The 26,015-nt window shown below is 43.0% G+C and overlaps 1 protein-coding gene across 2 annotated transcripts in view; it reads left to right on the plus strand.

Moving 5' to 3' along the window:
- LOC122967702 (integrin alpha-3-like) overlaps positions 1-26,015 on the plus strand; it is a 41,116-nt gene that overhangs the window by 1,748 nt on the left and 13,353 nt on the right. For both annotated transcript variants that reach the window (XM_044332479.1, XM_044332480.1), the window contains 16 exons: positions 131-300; positions 9,084-9,211; positions 9,899-9,984; positions 12,121-12,257; positions 12,440-12,546; positions 12,803-12,895; positions 13,229-13,288; positions 13,379-13,532; positions 14,157-14,350; positions 14,456-14,544; positions 14,816-14,949; positions 21,067-21,144; positions 21,362-21,429; positions 22,880-23,016; positions 24,387-24,530; positions 24,780-24,877. In XM_044332479.1, the coding sequence (XP_044188414.1) occupies positions 143-300; positions 9,084-9,211; positions 9,899-9,984; positions 12,121-12,257; positions 12,440-12,546; positions 12,803-12,895; positions 13,229-13,288; positions 13,379-13,532; positions 14,157-14,350; positions 14,456-14,544; positions 14,816-14,949; positions 21,067-21,144; positions 21,362-21,429; positions 22,880-23,016; positions 24,387-24,530; positions 24,780-24,877 (1,865 nt within the window). In that variant the 5' untranslated portion in view covers positions 131-142. The remainder of the gene's footprint in view (positions 1-130; positions 301-9,083; positions 9,212-9,898; positions 9,985-12,120; positions 12,258-12,439; positions 12,547-12,802; positions 12,896-13,228; positions 13,289-13,378; positions 13,533-14,156; positions 14,351-14,455; positions 14,545-14,815; positions 14,950-21,066; positions 21,145-21,361; positions 21,430-22,879; positions 23,017-24,386; positions 24,531-24,779; positions 24,878-26,015) is intronic.

The raw sequence follows: 26,015 nt of genomic DNA on the forward strand, positions 1-26,015 counted from the left end.
ATCAGGTCACATGACTTCACTTTATCAATAAACAATCAGTAAACAAACAAACCATCCTGCACGGCATTGTTTCCTCTCAAGAGACTCCACCTGTCTGTCTGACAGCAGCATGTTGTTGTCGTCCTCTCAGGTGTGTGTCTCCATGGCGACAGGAGTGTGTGTGTTGCTGAGTGTGTGTGTCGGTGTCTGTGCGGCGTTTAACCTGGACACGTCGTTCCCGCTGCTGAAGAGAGGCGAAGATGGAAGTCTGTTTGGACTGTCAGTCGCTCTGCACCAAGACCTGGAGACACACAGATACCTGTGAGTACACACCTGTCTGTCTGTCACCTGTCTGTCTGTCTGTCTGTCTGTCACCTGTCTGTCTGTCTGTCTGTCTGTCTGTCTGTCTGCTATAAATGATTGAATGTAACCACAGAGCGTCGCTGAGTGACTTCTGGTGATGTTCGGTGGTTTTTTTCAGTGTTGCAGTGCAACAACTAAACCACAGGAACACAAAATGCTGCTCTGCACCTTCTATACTTTATATCTTATTAACATGCGCTGTAGAAAACATAAACATGTTTTAAATATGTTCATAAATGCAGAAAATGATGAATCCTTCTCCATTCCTGCAGTGAAGGCTTGTCCAGAGAAAGCAGAGATGTTTATGTTAATCACAGATGAAGGTCGTCTGTGTGAATGTGGAAGTTCTTCAGTCTTAACATATGAGTTTGAAACATGAACGTAGCTTCTGTCTGTCACCTGTCTGTCTGACACCTGTCTGTCTGTCACCTGTCTGTCTGTCACCTGTCTGTCTGTCTGTCACCTGTCTGTCTGTCACCTGTCTGTCTGTCACCTGTCTGTCTGACACCTGTCTGTCTGTCACCTGTCTGTCTGTCACCTGTCTGTCTGACACCTGTCTGTCTGTCACCTGTCTGTCTGTCACCTGTCTGTCTGTCACCTGTCTGTCTGTCTGACACCTGTCTGTCTGTCACCTGTCTGTCTGACACCTGTCTGTCTGTCACCTGTCTGTCTGTCACCTGTCTGTCTGTCTGACACCTGTCTGTCTGACACCTGTCTGTCTGTCACCTGTCTGTCTGACACCTGTCTGTCTGTCACCTGTCTGTCTGTCACCTGTCTGTCTGTCTGACACCTGTCTGTCTGACACCTGTCTGTCTGTCACCTGTCTGTCTGACACCTGTCTGTCTGTCACCTGTCTGTCTGTCACCTGTCTGTCTGTCTGACACCTATCTGTCTGACACCTGTCTGTCTGTCACCTGTCTGTCTGACACCTGTCTGTCTGTCACCTGTCTGTCTGTCACCTGTCTGTCTGACACCTGTCTGTCTGTCACCTGTCTGTCTGTCACCTGTCTGTCTGTCTGACACCTGTCTGTCTGACACCTGTCTGTCTGTCACCTGTCTGTCTGTCTGACACCTGTCTGTCTGTCTGTCTGTCTGTCTGTCACCTGTCTGTCTGTCTGACACCTGTCTGTCTGTCTGTCTGTCACCTGTCTGTCTGTCTGTCTGTCTGTCTGTCTGTCTGTCACCTGTCTGTCTGTCTGTCTGACACCTGTCTGTCTGTCACCTGTCTGTCTGACACCTGTCTGTCTGTCTGTCTGTCTGTCTGTCTGCTATAAATGATTGAATGTAACCACAGAGCGTCGCTGAGTGACTTCTGGTGATGTTCGGTGGTTTTTTTCAGTGTTGCAGTGCAACAACTAAACCACAGGAACACAAAATGCTGCTCTGCACCTTCTATACTTTATATCTTATTAACATGCGCTGTAGAAAACATAAACATGTTTTAAATATGTTCATAAATGCAGAAAATGATGAATCCTTCTCCATTCCTGCAGTGAAGGCTTGTCCAGAGAAAGCAGAGATGTTTATGTTAATCACAGATGAAGGTCGTCTGTGTGAATGTGGAAGTTCTTCAGTCTTAACATATGAGTTTGAAACATGAACGTAGCTTCTGTCTGTCACCTGTCTGTCTGACACCTGTCTGTCTGTCACCTGTCTGTCTGTCACCTGTCTGTCTGTCTGTCACCTGTCTGTCTGTCACCTGTCTGTCTGTCACCTGTCTGTCTGACACCTGTCTGTCTGACACCTGTCTGTCTGTCACCTGTCTGTCTGTCACCTGTCTGTCTGACACCTGTCTGTCTGTCACCTGTCTGTCTGTCACCTGTCTGTCTGTCACCTGTCTGTCTGTCTGTCACCTGTCTGTCTGTCACCTGTCTGTCTGTCTGACACCTGTCTGTCTGTCACCTGTCTGTCTGTCACCTGTCTGTCTGTCTGACACCTGTCTGTCTGACACCTGTCTGTCTGTCACCTGTCTGTCTGACACCTGTCTGTCTGTCACCTGTCTGTCTGTCACCTGTCTGTCTGTCTGACACCTGTCTGTCTGACACCTGTCTGTCTGTCACCTGTCTGTCTGACACCTGTCTGTCTGTCACCTGTCTGTCTGTCACCTGTCTGTCTGTCTGACACCTATCTGTCTGACACCTGTCTGTCTGTCACCTGTCTGTCTGACACCTGTCTGTCTGTCTGTCTGTCTGTCTGTCTGCTATAAATGATTGAATGTAACCACAGAGCGTCGCTGAGTCACTTCTGGTGATGTTCGGTGGTTTTTTTCAGTGTTGCAGTGCAACAACTAAACCACAGGAACACAAAATGCTGCTCTGCACCTTCTATACTTTATATCTTATTAACATGCGCTGTAGAAAACATAAACATGTTTTAAATATGTTCATAAATGCAGAAAATGATGAATCCTTCTCCATTCCTGCAGTGAAGGCTTGTCCAGAGAAAGCAGAGATGTTTATGTTAATCACAGATGAAGGTCGTCTGTGTGAATGTGGAAGTTCTTCAGTCTTAACATATGAGTTTGAAACATGAACGTAGCCTCTGTCTGACACCTGTCTGTCTGACACCTGTCTGTCTGTCACCTGTCTGTCTGTCACCTGTCTGTCTGTCTGTCACCTGTCTGTCTGTCACCTGTCTGTCTGTCACCTGTCTGTCTGTCACCTGTCTGTCTGACACCTGTCTGTCTGTCACCTGTCTGTCTGTCACCTGTCTGTCTGTCACCTGTCTGTCTGTCTGTCACCTGTCTGTCTGTCACCTGTCTGTCTGTCACCTGTCTGTCTGTCACCTGTCTGTCTGTCTGACACCTGTCTGTCTGACACCTGTCTGTCTGTCACCTGTCTGTCTGACACCTGTCTGTCTGTCACCTGTCTGTCTGTCACCTGTCTGTCTGTCTGACACCTGTCTGTCTGACACCTGTCTGTCTGTCACCTGTCTGTCTGACACCTGTCTGTCTGTCACCTGTCTGTCTGTCACCTGTCTGTCTGTCTGACACCTATCTGTCTGACACCTGTCTGTCTGTCACCTGTCTGTCTGACACCTGTCTGTCTGTCACCTGTCTGTCTGTCACCTGTCTGTCTGACACCTGTCTGTCTGTCACCTGTCTGTCTGTCACCTGTCTGTCTGTCTGACACCTGTCTGTCTGACACCTGTCTGTCTGTCACCTGTCTGTCTGTCTGACACCTGTCTGTCTGTCTGTCTGTCTGTCTGTCACCTGTCTGTCTGTCTGACACCTGTCTGTCTGTCTGTCTGTCACCTGTCTGTCTGTCTGTCTGTCTGTCTGTCTGTCTGTCACCTGTCTGTCTGTCTGTCTGACACCTGTCTGTCTGTCACCTGTCTGTCTGACACCTGTCTGTCTGTCTGTCTGTCTGTCTGTCTGCTATAAATGATTGAATGTAACCACAGAGCGTCGCTGAGTGACTTCTGGTGATGTTCGGTGGTTTTTTTCAGTGTTGCAGTGCAACAACTAAACCACAGGAACACAAAATGCTGCTCTGCACCTTCTATACTTTATATCTTATTAACATGCGCTGTAGAAAACATAAACATGTTTTAAATATGTTCATAAATGCAGAAAATGATGAATCCTTCTCCATTCCTGCAGTGAAGGCTTGTCCAGAGAAAGCAGAGATGTTTATGTTAATCACAGATGAAGGTCGTCTGTGTGAATGTGGAAGTTCTTCAGTCTTAACATATAAGTTTGAAACATGAACGTAGCCTCTGTCTGTCACCTGTCTGTCTGACACCTGTCTGTCTGTCACCTGTCTGTCTGTCACCTGTCTGTCTGTCACCTGTCTGTCTGACACCTGTCTGTCTGTCACCTGTCTGTCTGTCACCTGTCTGTCTGTCACCTGTCTGTCTGTCTGACACCTATCTGTCTGTCACCTGTCTGTCTGACACCTATCTGTCTGTCACCTGTCTGTCTGACACCTGTCTGTCTGACACCTGTCTGTCTGTCACCTGTCTGTCTGTCACCTGTCTGTCTGTCTGACACCTATCTGTCTGACACCTATCTGTCTGTCACCTGTCTGTCTGTCACCTGTCTGTCTGTCTGTCAACTGTCTGTCTGTCTGTCACCTGTCTGTCTGACACCTGTCTGTCTGTCTGTCACCTGTCTGTCTGTCACCTGTCTGTCTGTCACCTGTCTGTCTGTCTGACACCTGTCTGTCTGTCTGTCACCTGTCTGTCTGTCTGTCTGTCTGTCTGACACCTGTCTGTCTGTCTGTCACCTGTCTGTCTGTCTGTCTGTCTGTCTGTCACCTGTCTGTCTGTCACCTGTCTGTCTGTCACCTGTCTGTCTGTCTGTCACCTGTCTGTCTGTCTGACACCTGTCTGTCTGTCACCTGTCTGTCTGTCTGACACCTGTCTGTCTGTCACCTGTCTGTCTGTCTGTCTGTCTGTCTGTCTGTCTGTCTGTCTGTCTGTCACCTGTCTGTCTGTCTGTCTGTCACCTGTCTGTCTGTCTGTCTGTCTGTCTGTCTGTCTGTCTGTCTGTCTGTCTGTCTGTCTGTCTGTCACCTGTCTGACCTCCACTGTCTGTGTGTGAAACTGCTGTTTGTATTGAGACGCTCATTAAACCAGCAGGAATTACGTTCAATCATCAAACTGCTGATTTCTGTCTGTAATTAGAAGAAACACATGATGCTGTAAAAGAAACGTAACTCTAGTACCAAGCTAACAGAGGCTCACCATCAGCCCCGTGTAGGCAGGTCGCTCCGGCTTCAGCGCCCCCTGGTCGGCCTTTGTCGGCCCCTGGTCGGCCTTTTGTCGGCCCCTGGTCGGTCTTTTGTCGGCCCCTGGTCGGCCTTTTGTCGGCCTTTTGTTGGCCCCTGGTCGGCCTTTTGTCGGCCCCTGGTCGGCCTTTTGTCGGCCCCTGGTCGGCCTTTTGTCGGCCTTTTGTCGGCCCCTGGTCGGCCTTTGTCAGCCCCTGGTCGGCCTTTGTCAGCCCCTGGTCGGCCTTTTGTCGGCCCCTGGTCGGCCTTTTGTCGGCCTTTGTCGGCCCCTGGTCGGCCTTTTGTTGGCCCCTGGTCGGCCATGGTTGGCCCCTGGTCGGCCATGGTTGGCCCCTGGTCGGCCTTTTGTCAGCACACTGCTCAGAACGAAACATGAGGATTTAATTTCTGAAAGTCAGACAGACTTGATGGAGCAGAGGCTCGTGGTGTCAGTTTGTTGTTTGAGCAGCTGATGAAAAGTTCAAACTGGAACATTTAGTTTGTAGATTAAAAACTTTAATTAATATGTTCATCACAGTGTCATAGACAGGTCCTCAATATTCTGACATGAAAACATGTTCAAGATTCAGATGTTGTCTTGTGAGATCAGAGGAGTGTGTGTATGTGTGTTCTTTAAATGAAAAATAAAGTCCTCTGTTACACAAGAGGAATTTGCTCTCAGTGTCAGGTGGATGCCCCACAGCGTTAATAACATGTTCAGAGTCTGAAACAAAATATCTCTACAGTCCCAGGGGGTCTAGCTTTCCTTGAGTAGGTTCCAAGGGCCTTGAGGTTCCAGGAGCCTTTAGGGAGGTCTAGAGGTCCCTCAGCAGGTTCCAAGAGTCCTTGGAGAATGTTTAGGGTCTTGAAGAAGTTCTAGTGGTACACAAGGAAGTTCTAAGGGGTCTTTGGTCACATGAATCACAAGTTATCATAGAGTTCTTAAGGAATTTCAAGGAGCCTTTAGGAAACTTTAGGGGTTCTTAAGTGGGTTCCAGGAGCCCTTGATAACTTCTAGGGGTTTCTGTGGAGATTGCAGGAGTAACTGCGACGGGATCTGGAAAAAAAAACTGCCTCATTTGTACGTTTTTTGTCTGTTTGTGGTGTCTGGATTTGAAGCAAAGTGAGACGTCACCCAGTGTTTAGTACGTCTGCTGCTCCAAAACTGAAACTGGAATAGTGGTCTTTGTTTTGATGTCAGCAAGAGTTGTCATCTTTACTCTTTTAGTTTCACTCTTTTTTAAATATTTCTATCGTCTCTTTCTGTTTCCAAGAAGTTTTATTGACCCTCCAAGCTTCAGTTCGCGGCAGTTACAAACTGTTATTCAGAGTTTTTGTCAGCGTGAGACGCTGGAGCTGGAAGTTAAAGCGGCTAGCTGAGGTTAGCACGCCGGCCGGTGTTTCAGTCTAACCAGTGACTGTGTTACACCTGAATGTATCATGGTTGTCTGGGTGACAGCAGCTGTTGAAAACACGAACAGAATATTTATGTGTCCTCCCAAAAGTCTTAAATGATCATATGTTCAACACAGATTAAATTCATCGGCTCCTTTTTGTATTACATTATGTAAATTAAATGGTGTCACCAATAAGAAGCATTCACATTTCCTCACTTATTTTTCTAAAATTAATCTTTTTAAATAGTTTGAATGATGAACAGACTGTAAGCTGGTCAAACCCGGTGACCACACAGTTTACACAATATTTAGCCACTTTCTGATTGAAGATAACAGTATAAAATCATAAGATATAGCTGCGCTGCCAACTTACAGGCTACAGTTTGTTTCCCACATTATAAGAAATGTTATGAAGTGAAGGCTTCTTGCTGAGTTTAACTTACGTAATGCAGATAATGAACACGGATGAGTATATATTAATTATAGTAAAATTGATCAGGCTTTCAGGAGCCTGCTGCCGTCACTATGAGCAACCACACACATTCAACTAAAACCGCCAGTTAACTGGGGGGGTTGTGGGGCCCATCCATAAAAATCAAATTCCCAGCCAGTGACTTTTCTCTGGCGCCGGGACTGAGGAGGTCTAGGTTCAAGAAATCCTTGAAGAAATTTGGAGGGTCTTGAAGAAGTTCTGGTGGTCCTTGAGGAAGTTCTAAGGGTTTTTGAAAAGGTTACATGATTCCTTAAATAAGATCTTAAGCCCTTGAAGAAGTTCCAGAAACTTTTAGGAAGATCTAAGGGTCCTAGAGCAGGTTTCAGAAGTCCTTGAGTAGGTTCTAATGGTCTTTGAAAAGGTTACAGAAATCCTTAAAGAAGTTCTAGGGCCCTTGAGTAGGTTATAGTGATCCTTGAGGAAGTGCCAAGGAGTCTTTAGGAAGGTTTAGGGGTCCTTGAGGCGGTTTTCCAGGTAGTACAAGCCCGTATCATCTGCTTTCAGTACACTCTGATAAACATGTATGTATGCTCACATGATCAGAGTGTGGAGGTCACTCAAAGGTCACTCAGCTCTGGTGGTTACCATGACAACCGTAAAGACCACTGTCTCTTTATGTTCTCTAATTGGATCAGCTGCTAATGGACTGTGCACACACACACACACACACACACACACACATACAAACACACAGTTCTTGTCTCCTCGGGGAGTTCAGGGGTTGGCAGGTCAGTGTCTTCCTCTGAGTCCCGCCTATCAGACGCCTGTCCGCCTGTGATTGGCCAAACAGCAACATTTCTATCCTTTATAAGATTCCAGGTGTTTCTGAGTAAGTTCTACAGGTCCTTGAGAAGAGTCCAGGTGTCTCTGAGGAGATGAAAGTGAGATCCATGATGTTAACAGACAGGTCAAAGGTCAAACAGGTGAAAGTGGAGCTAAACTCCTGAATATGAAACTGTGTTATTGTTCACATCTGACAGCTCTGACATGTGACATGTGATACCTGTGACATCATCACCATGGATGTATAATAAGAGCTGGATATGGTGCCGCCGCTCAGCCTTGCAGCCAGTTTCTCCCAGTGGTCGCTGGTGGTATTACAGTGAAAAACCTCCCAGCAGCCCAAACAGCATTTTCTCCATAGACCTCCATTATAAAAGAGACGTCTGTAAAACCGCTGACAGGACGCCTCCAACTGCTAAAAAGGTCAATTATGACTCTTTCTATCATGAAGTTTTGATCCATTAAGGTTTTATATTTGTAAAACTTTACTCGAGCCGAGAAAAGTGATTTTAAAAAGTGTGACATCATCACAATATAAAGTCTGTGGGCCGAGCAGGAACTCGTGGGCGGGGCCAGCAGGGGAAACACTACAGCGCATATTCAGTAAGCTGCACAACGCAGAAGAAGAATTCTTATTGGACCGAATAGGCGCCATTTTGGGTCCAGTATCCAGCTGTTATAATACATCTATACATGCTCAGTTGGCAGACTGATCTGAGATGCATGTGTATGTGTGTAATTCTCTTTAAATGAGTTTCATTTCCTGTCCTGAGTTCACACACACACACACACACACACACATGTCAGGTTTGTGTGTGAATGACTTCACAGCTGTTTCCAGGTTTCACTGAAGTAAAAACCTGCTCGTCGTCTCAGCTGAGATACGAATTAATTTAAACACCTAAATGAATGAGACGAGTCATCTTACTGTCCTTGTCCTTTGTGTGTGTGTGTGTGTGTGTGTATGTGTGTGTGTATGTGTGTGTGTATGTGTGTGTCCTCTGAGTCTCTTCATTTATTGCAGGACTGTAACCACAACAAAGGAACAGAACAGAACTCAGATATATTAATCCTGGTGTCCTCCAGGACACTCCAGGTGTCCTTGGAAGAGTTTCCGGGTGCTTTAGAAGGCTCCTGGTGTACTTTCAAGATGTTTCATAGGAGCTTGAAAGGGTTCCAGGATGCCCTAAAAGATTCTTGGAGTCCTTTAAGACACTATGGGGGTCCTTGAAAAGATTCCAGAATGCTTAATAAGGCTCCTGGGATATTTCAGAGATCCTTGAAAGAGTTTGTGGGTGCCTGACAGGACATATACTAGGACTAGAGCTAACAGTTGTCTCACCTGTATCATCCTGACAGGCTATTGGTGGGAGCTCCCAGGGAGAAAGCGGAGCCTAATGTTCCAGCCAATCGAACAGGAGGAGTGTACAGCTGCCCGATCACTGCTGACCAATCAGACTGCAGGAGGATGAAGCTCATAGAACCAGGTGAGACTCAACTTCATCAGAGCTTACATATGAACATAATCAGAGAGCAAGATTTACAGTCTGTAATATTTAAACTTTATGAGTAAAGAAATGCAGCTGAACGTTTTCATTTAATGGAATTAAAATGTTTCGATGGAGGAGGTTTGTGTCGGCCAATCAGAGGGAAGGAATCAGGTTTTATATAAAGCCTGAGAGTCAGAACTCAGGTGAGAAAAAACAGGTCAGGTTAGCAGTGGCTCTGTTTCCTGTTTTCCAAACACTCAGACCTGTGATGTTATCTCTCCCGGTGCATTATGGGTAGTCCATCTCTCAGTGAGAAGTGACAGCTGCTGTCCATTTCTGTTTCCTCAGAGAGCTTTTATCTGCACACAAACACACACACACACACACACACACACACACACACTCAGACATGATAAAGCTTTGTCCTGAATGGGCTGTAATTCATGGTAACCACGGCAACGGCCAATTAGAGGAGTTAATCGTCATAAACCACTGCAGCAGCTGCCAGATACCAGACAGAGACCCCGCCCACCAAGACACAGAGGCCACGCCCACTTTCTGACAGATGCCCATTGGGCGGGGCGCTGTCGGTCAGTGGGCGGAGTCTCTAACTACCAGTGGGCGGGGCCCATGACTGTCAGCGGGCCCCTCCTTGTGTTACTCACCTGTCCTGTCCTGTTTCAGACCTGAACCTGTCTGAGGACCTAGTTGAAGACATGTGGCTGGGCGTCTCAGTAGCCAGTCAGGGGCGACCTGGGGGCAGGGTCCTGGTGAGTCTGTGTTCTCATTGGCTGATTGAGCTGTCCCTGATTTAAACTTGTTTACAGTCAGCGGCATCCTCTGGGCTGGTGTTAAAGGGAATGAAGGGAATATATAAGACAAACCTGAACTCATTAAAACAAACCTGAACTCATTAAAACAAACCTGTCTGTATTCCAGAAAGCAGGTTTAGTGAAAATTCAGCAGCCAATAGGAAAAAAAATGACATGTCAGCTCAAAGAACTGCTCCGGATCAGGTCAGTAACTATGGTAACCACAGACGTAGCCTGCTCCGTGGCGAGATAGCTTAATTTAGTTGTGTATCAAAGAATGACGGACGGATGGAAACAGAATCCCAGAAGACGGTTCAGTCAGACATCTTTTCATGTTCGCATCACTTTTGTCACGTCTGTGTTCTGAAACATAAGATGAAGAACTGTGAGGAACTTTTCAGTTCATCTTCATTTTATTCATGGTCACTTTTGTTTTGGAGTGAACTTTTTATTTAAAAGTTTAGCATTTATAATGTAAGAAATAAAAGTGTTGTTTTGAAGTTATTTATTTATTCATTCATTCATTTTGTTCAAGCTGTGAAGACAGAAAGAAAGTTAAATAAAGTCCAAACAGATTTATCCTGCCGCTCCGCCCACCAGACCATCTCCCTGCCTTGTTAATTGCAGCAATATTGCCCTTGATTAGCTTTCAGCACACTTTTGCTGTGATATTAATATAAATCTTAACAATGTAGATTTTTTAATGCAGTATTTTAAAGAGCATTGCTCTATGTTGCTGGACAAAGTGGCACCTTTAAAGGTTAAGACAGAGCTATCTGTGATACTTCTCTGTGGATGACTGACGCTGTCCGCTGACATGTTGCAGGACTGAATGACTATGGAGGTTTATCGCCTATATCTCAAAGATCTCTTAATGCACTAGTAAAGAAGCCTGGACTGCTTACCTTGCTAATTTAATTTCTTCTTCAAAAAGAAATCATTTTATTTTTATTCAATTTCATTCAACGCTATAAGTATCATCGTTTCACTGCTGCTCTCTACATTACCATCTTTCTCTATCGATGATTGTCATAAATTTCTTACCTTCTTTGTTGATAAGATAATTAGCTATTAGGTCCAGTATTCATCCTGTGACTTGCCCAGCCAACACTAGCCCCACTCTATCTCCTTCTATTCTGGACTCCTTCCAACCAATCAGCTTGCAAGATCTGATGGGTTTGATTAGGAAATGAGCTATCTTCCAGCCCAGTGGATGTAATACCATGTTCGCTATTTTTAAAAGTTTTGCCAATTATTGGCCCCACTGATTCAGCTATTGTTAATTCTTCCTTGTCTTCAGGATGTGTCTCTTCCTATTTTAAACATGCTACTATTCAGTCCGTATTAAAGAAAACTTAGATCTTGCTTTGCTCAAGAACTATAGGCCCATATCTTAACTCCCATTTCTTGTTGAAAATTTTAGAGAAGGTTGTGGCGATCAACTCAAATAGTCATATTGACTAACCAACTCTAGTTACGTTACTATAGTAACTACCTAACTAAAACTAAATAAATGACTAAGTAACCAAATGACAGATTAACTAAATAACAACTAAATACCTTATTAATTATAACAGGCTGACACACTAATTAACCAACCGAGTTGACCAATTGACTGAGCTGATTAATTAATGATAGGTAATAGGTGACAGATTAACCTTTAACTAGCTGGCTGACTGACTGTTTTTAAACTGACCAACTAAATAAATAAATGTCTCACTGAATAAGCAACCAGTTAACTGACCATTAATTGGCTGGGTTAACCCTAACCAACTAACCAACTAACCAACTAACTAACTAACTACCCAGCTAACTAACTAAGGCGCTAACTAACTAACTTGCTAACAGACTAACCAAAGAGTCAACTAGCTAACTAACTAATATACTAACAAACTGAGCCAACTAACTAACTATCTAATTGGCTAACAGACTATCTAAGGAGCCAACTAGCTAGTTAGCTAGCTAGCTAGTTGATTAGTTAATTAGCTAGCTAACTAACTAAGCAACTAACTTACAAACTAAGGAACCAACTAGCTAATTTACTAACTAATGGACTAACTAATAACTAAGCAGCTAACTAATGCTCTCTGTCAGGCGTGTGGTCACCGATTCGTGAAGCTCTATGGAGCGCTCAAACTGAGGCACATGATTGGTCGTTGTTATCTCCGTGGCAACAACCTGGAGTATGACGAGGGGGACATGCACTGGCAGAACCCCGACCAGCCCTGCAGGTGGGTCACATGACACAAGTCACATAATATTTACAGTTTAAACCAGTGAAGTTCTCAGTAGGTCAGGATAACGTCAGCTCGATGCCCCGCCTCCTCACCTGTGTGTGTGTGTGTGTGTGCGTGTGTGTGTGTGTGTGTGTGTGTGTGTGTGTGTGTGTGTGTGTGTGTGTGCGCGCGCGCAGTCACCTGGGTGATGTCAGCAGTGAGGTCATGTGTAACATGGGAATATCTGCCTCCATCACTCAGACTGAGGTTATTGTTGGCTCACCTGGAAGCTACGAATGGCAAGGTACCACCTTCATTTAATTAAATTAAATAATATATATATAATAATTAAATTTTAGTTTAGTTTAGTTTATTCATATGTTTCTCTCTTCTTGTTGACTCAGATTCAGAAAATGTAAAGATTTTATTTCTGACTGAACATTTTTTAGTTGAGTGTGTTTTCTGTTGTGTTATTTCTGAGTATGTATTTTCTGTGTGTGTGTGTGTGTGTGTGTGTGTGTGTGTGTGTGTGTGTGTGTGTGTGTGTGTGTGTGTGGTAGGAAACGTCCATGTGTCCTGGATGAATCCAGATGTTCAGTTTGACACCCAGAAAAGCTCCCTCCCCAACCTGCAGCACAGGAACATTTATATAGGTGAACTGTCCATTTAAATACACTTTCTGAGGTTTGTAGACTGTGAGAGACACCATGTGAGGTGACAGGTGTTTACAGGTGTTTACAGGTGTTTACAGGTCATAAAACATCAGTGTGACTTACACATCCCAAGGATATAATTATCTCTGATGTCAATAAACCTCCATAAATCCACTTATAAACGAGAGAAAAAAGAAGCTGCAGAACATTTTTCAGTTTTCTTCAGTATCACAGTGTTCAGTGATGGTCGTCTGTGCATCATGTTACACTGCAGACAGCAGCTGCTAACAGCTGATTCACTGTTAATCTGACTGAATGTTCATGTGTGTGCAGGATATTCGGTCACTCAGGCTCGCCGTCTTCTTTCTAAGGATGAAGAAACCATAGTAACAGGTGATGGACTCTCTGTAAATGATACAATCAGCAGACAGCTGCAGTGATGTATTGATTGACTGATTAATTAATTGATGTATTTATGAACAGGAGCTCCTAAGGACAGTAAAGAGGATGCTCGTGGCTCTGTGTTGTTGGCGGTGAAACAGTCTAAGGAACTGCGGATCAACCAGACGCTGCGAGGTGAACAGATGGGCTCGTACTTTGGTAACGCTGTGGCAACCGCCGACCTCGACAACGATGGGTAACAAAACCTTCACATGTTTCATATCCTGTCAGTCAGCTGTTTACTCTCTTCTATGCACAGCATCAACCAGGAGACATGTGGGAAATCATTCCTGAGCTGAGAACCAAATATACATATATACACACACACACATATATATATATATGTGTGTGTGTGTGTGTGTGTGTGTGTGTGTATGTGTATATATATGTGTGTGTGTATGTATATATATATATATATACATATATATATATATACACATCAAACATGCACACAAAGGAAAACATTTTATTTAACCTTAAAACGCTGATTTTAAATCAAACGAAGACAAAAGGATTTCAAAGATTTCTTGTTTGTTATAGTCAATTAATCCTTCTATAAGCTAATTAATACTCAGAACTGCAGGAGTGAAATAATGCTGATCAATGTTATTCTAATAAACCCACATAAATGATGTTGGTCTTTTGACATTTGATGCTTAGTGTTAACTCATTCATACAGGAAGTGAAACAGACACCTCTGAGCTGAAAGTGACATTTAGTTGAATGAAATCTTGCAGAGTCAAAACGATTCGGTCTACATTTTAAATTTCAGTAAAACGTCCTCATAGTTAAAACTACAGATGCGGTTTGTCTCCTGCAGGTGGAACGATCTGCTGGTGGGCGCTCCTTTTTACTTCCAGCGTCAGCAGGAGGTGGGCGGGGCAGTTTATGTCTACATGAACAAAGGAGGCCGGTTCGAGTCGGGGCCCAGTGTGGTGCTGAGGGGACCGGCTGGATCTGCGTTCGGAATGGCTGTCGCTGCTGCTGGCGACCTGAACCAAGATGGCTTCCAGGGTGAGGAGATGCTACACAACACAACGCAGAAAATAAACTGAAGTGAATGTTTAAATGATCTGAGATCAATGATCAATCAGAGTGATGAGTGTCGGTGTGTCTCAGACTTTGCAGTCGGGGCTCCTTTCCATGAAACAGGAAGTGTGATGATCTGGACCGGGAGCAAAGGGGGGGTCTCTGCAGAACCAAGCCAGGTCACACACACACACACACACACACACATACACACACACACACACACACACACACACACACACATACACACATACACACACACACACACACACACACATACACACATACACACACACACACACACACATACATACACACACATACACACACACGCACACACATACACACACACACACACATACACATACACACACACATATACAAACACACCTGTGTATGATAGTCAGGGTGTGTATGCACACCTGTAACCCACCTGCTGTCTGTCTGCAGGTGATCCAGGGCAGCAGGGTCTCTCCTGGGTTCAGGACCTTTGGCTATTCTCTGTCTGGAGGTCTGGATGTTGACGGGAACAAATATCCAGACCTGCTGGTCGGCTCACTGGACAACACTGTCACTCTGCTCAGGTACTTCAAACTCCCAGTGTTACTACAAACAGTACTAATACTACTACTGATACTACCTGTAACTGTCAGTAACTACCTCTAACTCTTGGGGACTACCTGTAACTCTTGGCGACTACCTGTAACTCGTAGTAACTACCTGTAACTCTTGGCGACTACCTGTAACTGTCAGTAACTACCTCTAACTCCTGGCGACTACCTGTAACTCTTGGCGACTACCTGTAACTCGTAGTAACTACCTGTAACTCTTGGCGACTACCTGTAACTGTCAGTAACTACCTGTAACTCTTGGCGACTACCTGTAACTGTCAGTAACTACCTGTAACTCTTGGCGACTACCTGTAACTCTTGGGGACTACCTGTAACTCTTGGCGACTACCTGTAACTCTTGGGGACTACCTGTAACTCGTAGTAACTACCTCTAACTCTTGGTGACTACCTGTAACTCTTGGCGACTACCTGTAACTCTTGGCGACTACCTGTAACTCTTGGCGACTACCTGTAACTCTTGGTGACTACCTATAACTGTTGTTAACTACCTGCAACTGTCAGTAAGTACCTGTAACTTGTAGTAACTACCTGTAACTCTTGGCGACTACTTGTAACTCTTGGTGACTACCTGTAACTGTCAGTAACTACCTGTAACTCTTGGCGACTACCTGTAACTCGTAGTAACTACCTGTAACTCTTGGTGACTATCTGTAACTCTTGGCGACTACCTGTAACTCTTGGCGACTACCTGTAACTCTTGGCGACTACCTGTAACTCTTGGCGACTACCTGTAACTCGTAGTAACTACCTGTAACTCTTGGTGACTACCTGTAACTCGTAGTAACTACCTGTAACTCGTAGTAACTACCTGTAACTCGTAGTAACTACCTGTAACTCGTAGTAACTACCTGTAACTCTTGGCGACTACCTGTAACTCTTGGTGACTATCTGTAACTCTTGGCGACTACCTGTAACTCTTGGCGACTACCTGTAACTCGTAGTAACTACCTGTAACTCTTGGTGACTACCTGTAACTCTTGGTGACTACCTGTAACTGTTGTTAACTACCTGCAACTGTCAGTAAGTACCTGTAACTCGTAGTAACTACATGTAACTCTTGGCGACTACTTGTAACTCTTGGTGACTACTTGTAACTGTCAGTAACTACCTGTAACTCTTGGCGACTACATGTAACTCGTAGTAACTACCTGTAACTCTTGGTGACTACCTGTAACTGTCAGTAACTACCTGTAACTCTTGGCGACTACCTGTAACTCTTGATGATTACCTGTAACTCTCAGTGACTGCCTGTAACTCTTGGTGACTACCTGTAACTGTCAGTAACTACCTGTAACTCTTGGCGACTACCTGTAACTCTTGATGATTACCTGTAACTCTCATTGACTACCTGTAACTCTTGGCGACTATCTGTAACTGTCAGTAACTACCTGTAACTCTTGGCGACTACCTGTAACTCTTGATGATTACCTGTAACTCTCAGTGACTGCCTGTAACTCTTGGTGACTACCTGTAACTGTCAGTAACTACCTGTAACTCTTGGCGACTACCTATAACTCTTGATGATTACCTGTAACTCTCAGTGACTGCCTGTAGCTCTTGGTGACTACCTGTAACTCTTTGTAGCTGCCTGTAACTCTTGATGACTACCTGTAACTGTCAGTAAGTACCTGTAACTCGTAGTAACTACCTGTAACTCTTGGTGACTACCTGTAACTGTCAGTAACTACCTGTAACTCTTGGTGACTACCTGTAACTCTTGGTGACTACCTGTAACTCTTGGGGACTACCTGTAACTCTTGGCGACTACCTGTAACTCTTGGTGACTACTTGTAACTCTTGGTGACTACCTGTAACTGTTGTTAACTACCTGCAACTGTCAGTAAGTACCTGTAACTCGTAGTAACTACATGTAACTCTTGGCGACTACTTGTAACTCTTGGTGACTACTTGTAACTGTCAGTAACTACCTGTAACTCTTGGCGACTACCTGTAACTCGTAGTAACTACCTGTAACTCTTGGTGACTACCTGTAACTGTCAGTAACTACCTGTAACTCTTGGCGACTACCTGTAACTCTTGATGATTACCTGTAACTCTCAGTGACTGCCTGTAACTCTTGGTGACTACCTGTAACTGTCAGTAACTACCTGTAACTCTTGGCGACTACCTGTAACTCTTGATGATTACCTGTAACTCTCATTGACTACCTGTAACTCTTGGCGACTATCTGTAACTGTCAGTAACTACCTGTAACTCTTGGCGACTACCTGTAACTCTTGATGATTACCTGTAACTCTCAGTGACTGCCTGTAACTCTTGGTGACTACCTGTAACTGTCAGTAACTACCTGTAACTCTTGGCGACTACCTATAACTCTTGATGATTACCTGTAACTCTCAGTGACTGCCTGTAGCTCTTGGTGACTACCTGTAACTCTTTGTAGCTGCCTGTAACTCTTGATGACTACCTGTAACTGTCAGTAAGTACCTGTAACTCGTAGTAACTACCTGTAACTCTTGGTGACTACCTGTAACTGTCAGTAACTACCTGTAACTCTTGGTGACTACCTGTAACTCTTGGTGACTACCTGTAACTCTTGGGGACTACCTGTAACTCTTGGCGACTACCTGTAACTCTTGGTGACTACTTGTAACTCTTGGTGACTACCTGTAACTGTTGTTAACTACCTGCAACTGTCAGTAAGTACCTGTAACTCGTAGTAACTACATGTAACTCTTGGCGACTACTTGTAACTCTTGGTGACTACTTGTAACTGTCAGTAACTACCTGTAACTCTTGGCGACTACCTGTAACTCGTAGTAACTACCTGTAACTCTTGGTGACTACCTGTAACTGTCAGTAACTACCTGTAACTCTTGGCGACTACCTGTAACTCTTGATGATTACCTGTAACTCTCAGTGACTGCCTGTAGCTCTTGGTGACTATCTGTAACTCGTAGTAACTACCTGTAACTCTTGGCGACTATCTGTAACTGTCGTTAACTACCTGTAACTCTTTGTATCTGCCTATAACTCTTGGTGACTACCTGTAACTGTCGTTAACTACCTGTAACTCTTTGTAGCTGCCTGTAACTCTTGATGACTACCTGTAACTGTCAGTAAGTACCTGTAACTCGTAGTAACTACCTGTAACTCTTGGTGACTACCTGTAACTGTCAGTAACTACCTGTAACTCTTGGTGACTACCTGTAACTCTTGGTGACTACCTGTAACTCTTGGGGACTACTTGTAACTCTTGGCGACTACCTGTAACTCTTGGTGACTACCTGTAACTCTTGGTGACTACCTGTAACTGTTGTTAACTACCTGCAACTGTCAGTAAGTACCTGTAACTCGTAGTAACTACATGTAACTCTTGGCGACTACTTGTAACTCTTGGTGACTACCTGTAACTGTCAGTAAGTACCTGTAACTCTTGGCGACTACCTGTAACTCGTAGTAACTACCTGTAACTCTTGGTGACTATCTGTAACTGTCAGTAACTACTTGTAACTCTTGGTGACTACCTGTAACTGTCAGTAACTACCTGTAACTCTTGGCGACTACCTGTAACTCGTAGTAACTACCTGTAACTCTTGGTGACTACCTGTAACTCTTGGCGACTATCTGTAACTCTTGGCGACTACCTGTAACTCTTGGCGACTGCCTGTAACTCTTGGTGACTACCTGTAACTCTTGGCAACTACCTGTAACTCTTTGTAGCTGCCTGTAACTCTTGATGACTACCTGTAACTGTCAGTAACTACCTCTAACTCTTGGTGACTACCTGTAACTCGTAGTAACTACCTCTAACTCTTGGTGACTACCTGTAACTCTTGGCAACTACCTGTAACTCTTTGTAGCTGCCTGTAACTCTTGATGACTACCTGTAACTGTCAGTAACTACCTGCAACTCTTGGCGACTACCTGTAACTCTTGATGATTACCTGTAACTCTCAGTGACTGCCTGTAGCTCTTGGTGACTATCTGTAACTCGTAGTAACTACTTGTAACTCTTGATGATTACCTGTAACTCTCAGTGACTACCTGTAACTCTTGGTGACTACCTGTAACTGTTGTTAACTACCTGTAACTCTTTGTAGCTGCCTGTAACTCTTGGTGACTACCTGTAACTGTCGTTAACTACCTGTAACTCTTTGTAGCTGCCTGTAACTCTTGGTGACTACCTGTAACTCTTGATGATTACCTGTAACTCTTGGTGACTATCTGTAACTGTCAGTAAGTACCTGTAACTCTTTGTAGCTGCCTGTAACTCTTGGTGACTACCTGTAACTGTCAGTAACTACCTGTAACTCTTGGCGACTACCTGTAACTCTTGGGGACTACCTGTAACTCTTGGCGACTACCTGTAACTCGTAGTAACTACCTGTAACTCTTGGTGACTACCTGTAACTCTTGGCGACTACCTGTAACTCTTGGGGACTACCTGTAACTCTTGGTGACTACCTGTAACTCTTGGTGACTACCTGTAACTCTTGGCAACTACCTGTAACTCTTGGCGACTACCTGTAACTCTTGGGGACTACCTGTAACTCTTGGCGACTACCTGTAACTGTCAGTAACTACCTGTAACTCTTGGGGACTACCTGTAACTCTTGGCGACTACCTGTAACTCTTGGCGACTACCTGTAGTTCTTGGTGACTACCTGTAACTGTCAGTAACTACCTGTAACTCTTGGCGACTACCTGTAACTCTTGTTGATTACCTGTAACTCTCAGTGACTGCCTGTAGCTCTTGGTGACTATCTGTAACTCATAGTAACTACCTGTAACTCTTGGCGACTATCTGTAACTGTCGTTAACTACCTGTAACTCTTTGTAGCTGCCTGTAACTCTTGGTGACTACCTGTAACTGTCGTTAACTACCTGTAACTCTTTGTAGCTGCCTGTAACTCTTGGTGACTACCTGTAACTCTTGATGATTACCTGTAACTCTTGGTGACTATCTGTAACTGTCAGTAAGTACCTGTAACTCTTTGTAGCTGCCTGTAACTCTTGGTGACTACCTGTAACTGTCAGTAACTACTTGTAACTCTTGGCGACTACCTGTAACTCTTGGCGACTACCTGTAACTCTTAGGGACTACCTCTAACTCTTGGCGACTACCTGTAACTCGTAGTAACTACCTGTAACTCTTGGTGACTACCTGTAACTCTTGGCGACTACCTGTAACTCTTGGCGACTACCTGTAACTCTTGGTGACTACCTGTAACTCTTGGCAACTACCTGTAACTCTTGGCGACTACCTGTAACTCTTGGGGACTACCTGTAACTCTTGGCGACTACCTGTAACTCTTGGCGACTACCTGTAGCTCTTGGTGACTACCTGTAACTGTCAGTAACTACCTGTAACTCTTGGCGACTACCTGTAACTCTTGATGATTACCTGTAACTCTCAGTGACTGCCTGTAGCTCTTGGTGACTATCTGTAACTCATAGTAACTACCTGTAACTCTTGGCGACTATCTGTAACTGTCGTTAACTACCTGTAACTCTTTGTAGCTGCCTGTAAGTCTTGGTGACTACCTGTAACTGTCGTTAACTACCTGTAACTCTTTGTAGCTGCCTGTAACTCTTGGTGACTTCCTGTAACTCTTGATGATTACCTGTAACTCTTGGCGACTACCTGTAACTCTTGATGATTACCTGTAACTCTCAGTGACTGCCTGTAGCTCTTGGTGATTATCTGTAACTCGTAGTAACTACCTGTAACTCTTGGCGACTATCTGTAACTGTCGTTAACTACCTGTAACTCTTTGTAGCTGCCTGTAACTCTTGATGACTACCTGTAACTGTCAGTAAGTACCTGTAACTCATAGTAACTACCTGTAACTCTTGGTGATTACCTGTAAATCTCAGTGACTACCTGTAGCTCTTGGTGACTACCTGTAACTGTTGTTAACTACCTGTCACTGTCAATAACTACCTGTATCTCTTGGTGACAACATATAACTCTTCCATTAACACAATTATAGTAAGTGTACTTAAATATTTGTATTTGAAAATAAATACGTTGTTTGCTACTGAACTGTCATGTTAACTGTTACTGATGATATTTTATTGATACTTTATTGATTGATTGCTCAGATCTCGTCCAGTCATCCAGCTCAATAACACCATCGAAGTTTCTCCAGGCATCGTTGACCCGAACATGTGCAACTTCTGGTGAGATTACAACCTGACACCTGCTAACATCCTAACAAGCTAACATGCTAACATGTGAACAGCAAACATCCTAACAGGCTAACATGCTTACAGGCTAACACATGAACAGCAAACATCCTAACAGGCTAACATGCTTACAATCTAACATGTGAACAGCTAACATCCTAACATGCTAACAACAGCTAACATGCTAACAGGCTAACTCTGTGTGTGTCAGTATTCAGGTGAAGGTGTGTTTCTTCTACATCTTCAACACTGGAGAGAAGAGCAACAGAGACAACATCAGTGAGTAAACAACAACAACAGCTGCCTGTCTGTCTCTCACAGCTGACACATAACATTAATGTTTACACACACAGCCTGCAGCCTGCTGGAACCTGACTAACAGTGTTTATGGGGACTCAGTGCTAACGAGTCTGTTTATGGTCAGCTGCCATTAATTATCATTAACAAGCTTCCTGTGTGTTTACAGCTGTGTGTGCTCTCTCAGCTAATTGGCTGATTGATTGATTGACAATACAAAGCTTCAGTAAAAGCCTGCTGTTATTCAGCAGTGACACACACACACACACACACACACACACACACACACACACACACACACTAGATGACATCATGCTGTGTCCTTGTGTGTCCTCTTGTCCTCTGTGTGTCTGAATGATAAATCACATTACAGAAACTGATATTATTACATCTGAGAAACACACACACACACACACAGACACACACAGAGTTCTTGGGTAGCTCAGCATGTCCTGGTTTTGTCTCATTAATTTGACCAATCAGAGCCGAGGTCAAACTGTTGCTATGACACCAAACCTCCACACTCACACACACACACACACACACACACACACACACACACACACACACACACTCACACACACACACACACATATATAGTATTATACATATTAGTCATTATTTATATTTAATTAAACTAAATGTAATTTGAGGTGAGATAAAAAATGAAACATGTTGGTGTGAAGATTAAAAGAGTAAAATAAAAATCTAAATGTGATTGAGATTATGGAGCAATTTGTTTTATTTGTTGAATTATTGATCAGAATTTGAAAATAGATCCAAATAATCACATAAACATACAGCAACACCTGCTGTCCAGGAGAAATAAAACAGACGAATACAATTAAAGAAAACCAAAATTTTTTTCTTTTTATTTTCGTCAGTAGTGCCGATTACAGAACTGTAAAAGTATGTAAATGTAAATGCTTTAGCTTGAATCTCTGATCAAAACATGTTGAATGAAATTAATTGACAACATGATAAATATGCAGAAGCTATTACGGAACACATCCCATAATAAAACATTTGGTGGTTCACAGTAATCTATACTGAGGAAGAACAGATGAGAAGATAAAAGCATTAAATACTGAATGTACATTATGTGTTATTAATTTGATACATTAGAAAGTTTAATTTGCTCTTATTTTTTTTATATTGAAGTCTAATTCTTTAAAATGTTTTTAATTAACTTATTTCTGGAATAAACCAAAAAATAATGAAACTAATCATAAAAGATAATCCTGTAAATATGTAAACATGTCATTTTCCTTCTTCTATAATAATCTAATAACTAATAAACTTTATTTATAGACCTTTTAAACAGCGTTACAAAGGAAAAACAAACATTAAAACATTTCAGCTCCTCTAATGAAATAAATAAGAAAATATGATAAAATAAGATAAATCTGTACATTCTGTCTCTGTCTCTCAGCTGTCCACTTCACCGTGACCGCTGACGTCACCAGTCTCAAGTCCCGCCTCCGTTTCCAGGACAACAAGCAGAGCATGTTCTCTGGTTACCTGTCGATGCCGAGACGTCAATGTAAAACCCTGAAAGTCGGATTACAGGTGAGACACACAGATATCAAACATTATCCTGATGATTTATCCAGTGGAGACACACATGAGATCATGACTACAGCTACGTCATCAAATGTCTTGTTTTCTCTCAAACACAAAGATATTCAGTTTACTACAACGTTAAGCAACAAATCCTCTCATTTAGGATGTTGAAACCATCAAATGTTTGATTATTTTTGTCTCTTAGATGTCATATTTTCATTCTCAATTAATCTGCGGATTATTTTCTTGATTAAACAATTAATTGTTTTGTCTATAAAAGGTCAGAAAATAGTGAAAAATGTTTTTTATAACTTCCAACAGTCAAAGCCGACATCTTCAGATGTTTTGTTTTGTCTGACCAGTCCAAAACTCAAAGATATTAAATTTACTAAAATGTACGACAAAGAAAAACAAGTTTTTACATTTGAGGAGCTGAAACCAGTAAATATTTAAATATTTGGCATTTTACTCATGGATTAATGAAAACGATTATTCAATTATTAAGATAGTTGTCAAATAATTTCCTGTCAATCAATTAATCGACTAATCATTTCAGCTCTAATCAGGACATTTACTAATGATCAAACCTGCAGATGCTGACACATTTTTTACAGTAAATTCTGAAAGAAAATGTTTGAAATGTGGGGAAATTTATTTAAAATATATATAAAAAAAACAACTGGTCTGAGAATCATTCCAAAGTTATCCACCAGAAACAGTTTTTAACAACATCTGCAGTTTCAGATATTTGGTGTTTAATTACTGTTTGATTAAAGGAAGTTCTGCTGTGTGAGATAAGAGCGACTTATTCTGACCGACACTGACACTTTAATTAGTCTGCTGCTGACAGACTTCACATCCGGCTCCTACCAGACTTCAGAGGAAAAACTTTTGTTATCATTTTCTGCTCACTGGTCAGTGCTGGAAACCTGCAACAAAACCCCTCACAACTCCTGAAAGGAACAGTTTTTGGACGTAAGAAGGTTTCTCCAACTGCTGCTTTAAATAGCGATGATGATGATGATGATGATGATGATGATGATGATGATGATGATGATGGATATGCAGGTTGAGTTCATGGTGTCCTGCACTCCGAGCTCGTCCTGTCACGTATGTTGTTCTTATCAGTGCAAGTTCATGTTCAGATGTAAAAGCTTGTAGATCCTGTTTACTTCACATTCCTGCTGATCATTGTCCACATCATCTGCTTTCAGCTTGAGTTCATTCAGGCAGCAACTGGTTTCACTTCACTTACATCAACCTGCAGAGACCTGAAGACGTGCTGTACAAGGACAATCTGACTTCTGAGACTCAGCTGGACAAAGTGGATGTATGAAAAGTGTTGCTAAGGTTCAGTTCTGTGTGTGTCTCTCCAGAGTCCGATCCGAGACAAAGTGGAACCGCTGGTGTTCTCCCTGAATACCTCTCTCTATGAGGAACTTCCCAGGAAAAGAAACTCTGTACAAGACCTGAACCGTTTCCCTGTGCTGAGCCAGACTCCCCAACCCGCCATAGACCAGGTAAGAACTCATCAAAACACATCAAAGCCCATCAGGATCCAGATCAGAATGTATCATAACCAACGTCAGAACTAAACAGAACCCATTAGAACAAAGGTCAGAACCCATCAAAACCCATGAGAAACCAGGTCTGAATCTAGCAGAATCTAGAACTACAGTCAAAACAAATTATAAAACAGGTCATAACCCACATCAGAACCCAACATACATTAAAAATCAAACTGTTCAAATGTTCCTTCACTTCATCAGATCCATATCCAGAAGGCCTGTGGTTCTGATAACCGTTGCCAGAGCAACCTGCAGATGACAGCCCAGTTCACAGATGAGAACCAGAAACCTTTTGACATGTGAGTGAACTCCTGCAGTCAGTTAATGCACACACAGCTGCTCAGGTAACGACTAATCACTGATATTGATCACTTGAAATGTATTTCATGTATAATGACAAAGGAAGACACAGGTCACAGGTGTGACATGGAGGATCCAGGTCATGTGATTAAAAGCTACATACTCCTTTAAACTGCAGTGTGGTGAAAGCATGTGTGAAACATCCTCAATCTTCCACTATTTGTAAAAGTGCCATTGTTAGCATAATTGGGTCAGGAATTGTGACCTGACTTGAACTTGCTCTGATGGACCAGAAACTTAATGTATGACTTCACCTAAAGGATGTTAGATTTGAGTTGACTTGTCTTGGGACTTGAAATGTCCTAACTACTTGACTCGAATCTTTCCCTTAACCCATAAGAACCCGGACTCATTTCTCCTTAAAGGAAAATTATGGGGAATATAAAACAGACCAAATGGACCACAAGGAACACATTTCTGATTTTTTTTTTGAAATTCTACCTTCAGTGTCAAAGATCTGTAATGTAACATATATGTCACAACGATATTTCCCTAACTTAAATGTAATACAGGACATCTTATTAAAGCATCAGAATTGTTAAATAGGTTGAAACCTACCTTTAATAACGAAAAACAAGCTTTTTAAAATTAGCTAGTTCTGTCACATTTGCTGACCTGGCACACTGCCATTTTGGAAGTGATGTCATGGGTACACAGATTCACACATTGTCACATGACTGCACCAGGATGTTAAGTAGATATCACTTAGGGAGTTAAAATCAAGGATAAGGCTGTATAAGGAATTTTCCAGAACATTAAAAGGGTTTGTGACTAACCCTAACCCTTATGGGTTAAGTACTGAGGAATTGACCCACAACTTTACTTTCCTACAAGGACTTGGGCTTTACTTACTTGGCTTCACTCTTTGACTTGAGAGTTGTCTTTGGCTTACTGTAAAGGACCTGGAACGTGACTTAGATGTGTCCTTAAGGACCTGGGACTTGACTTGAACTTGCTCTTATAAACCTTGGGCTTGATGTAAGACTTGACGGATTTGGGACTTGACCTGGACTTTCTTTAAAGGACCTCACTCTTTGACTTTAGACTTGACTCTGGCTTGCACTGAATTACTTTGGA

The sequence above is a fragment of the Thunnus albacares genome, chromosome 17, assembly GCF_914725855.1.
Source record: "Thunnus albacares chromosome 17, fThuAlb1.1, whole genome shotgun sequence".
In the NCBI taxonomy this organism is placed as follows: domain Eukaryota; kingdom Metazoa; phylum Chordata; class Actinopteri; order Scombriformes; family Scombridae; genus Thunnus; species Thunnus albacares.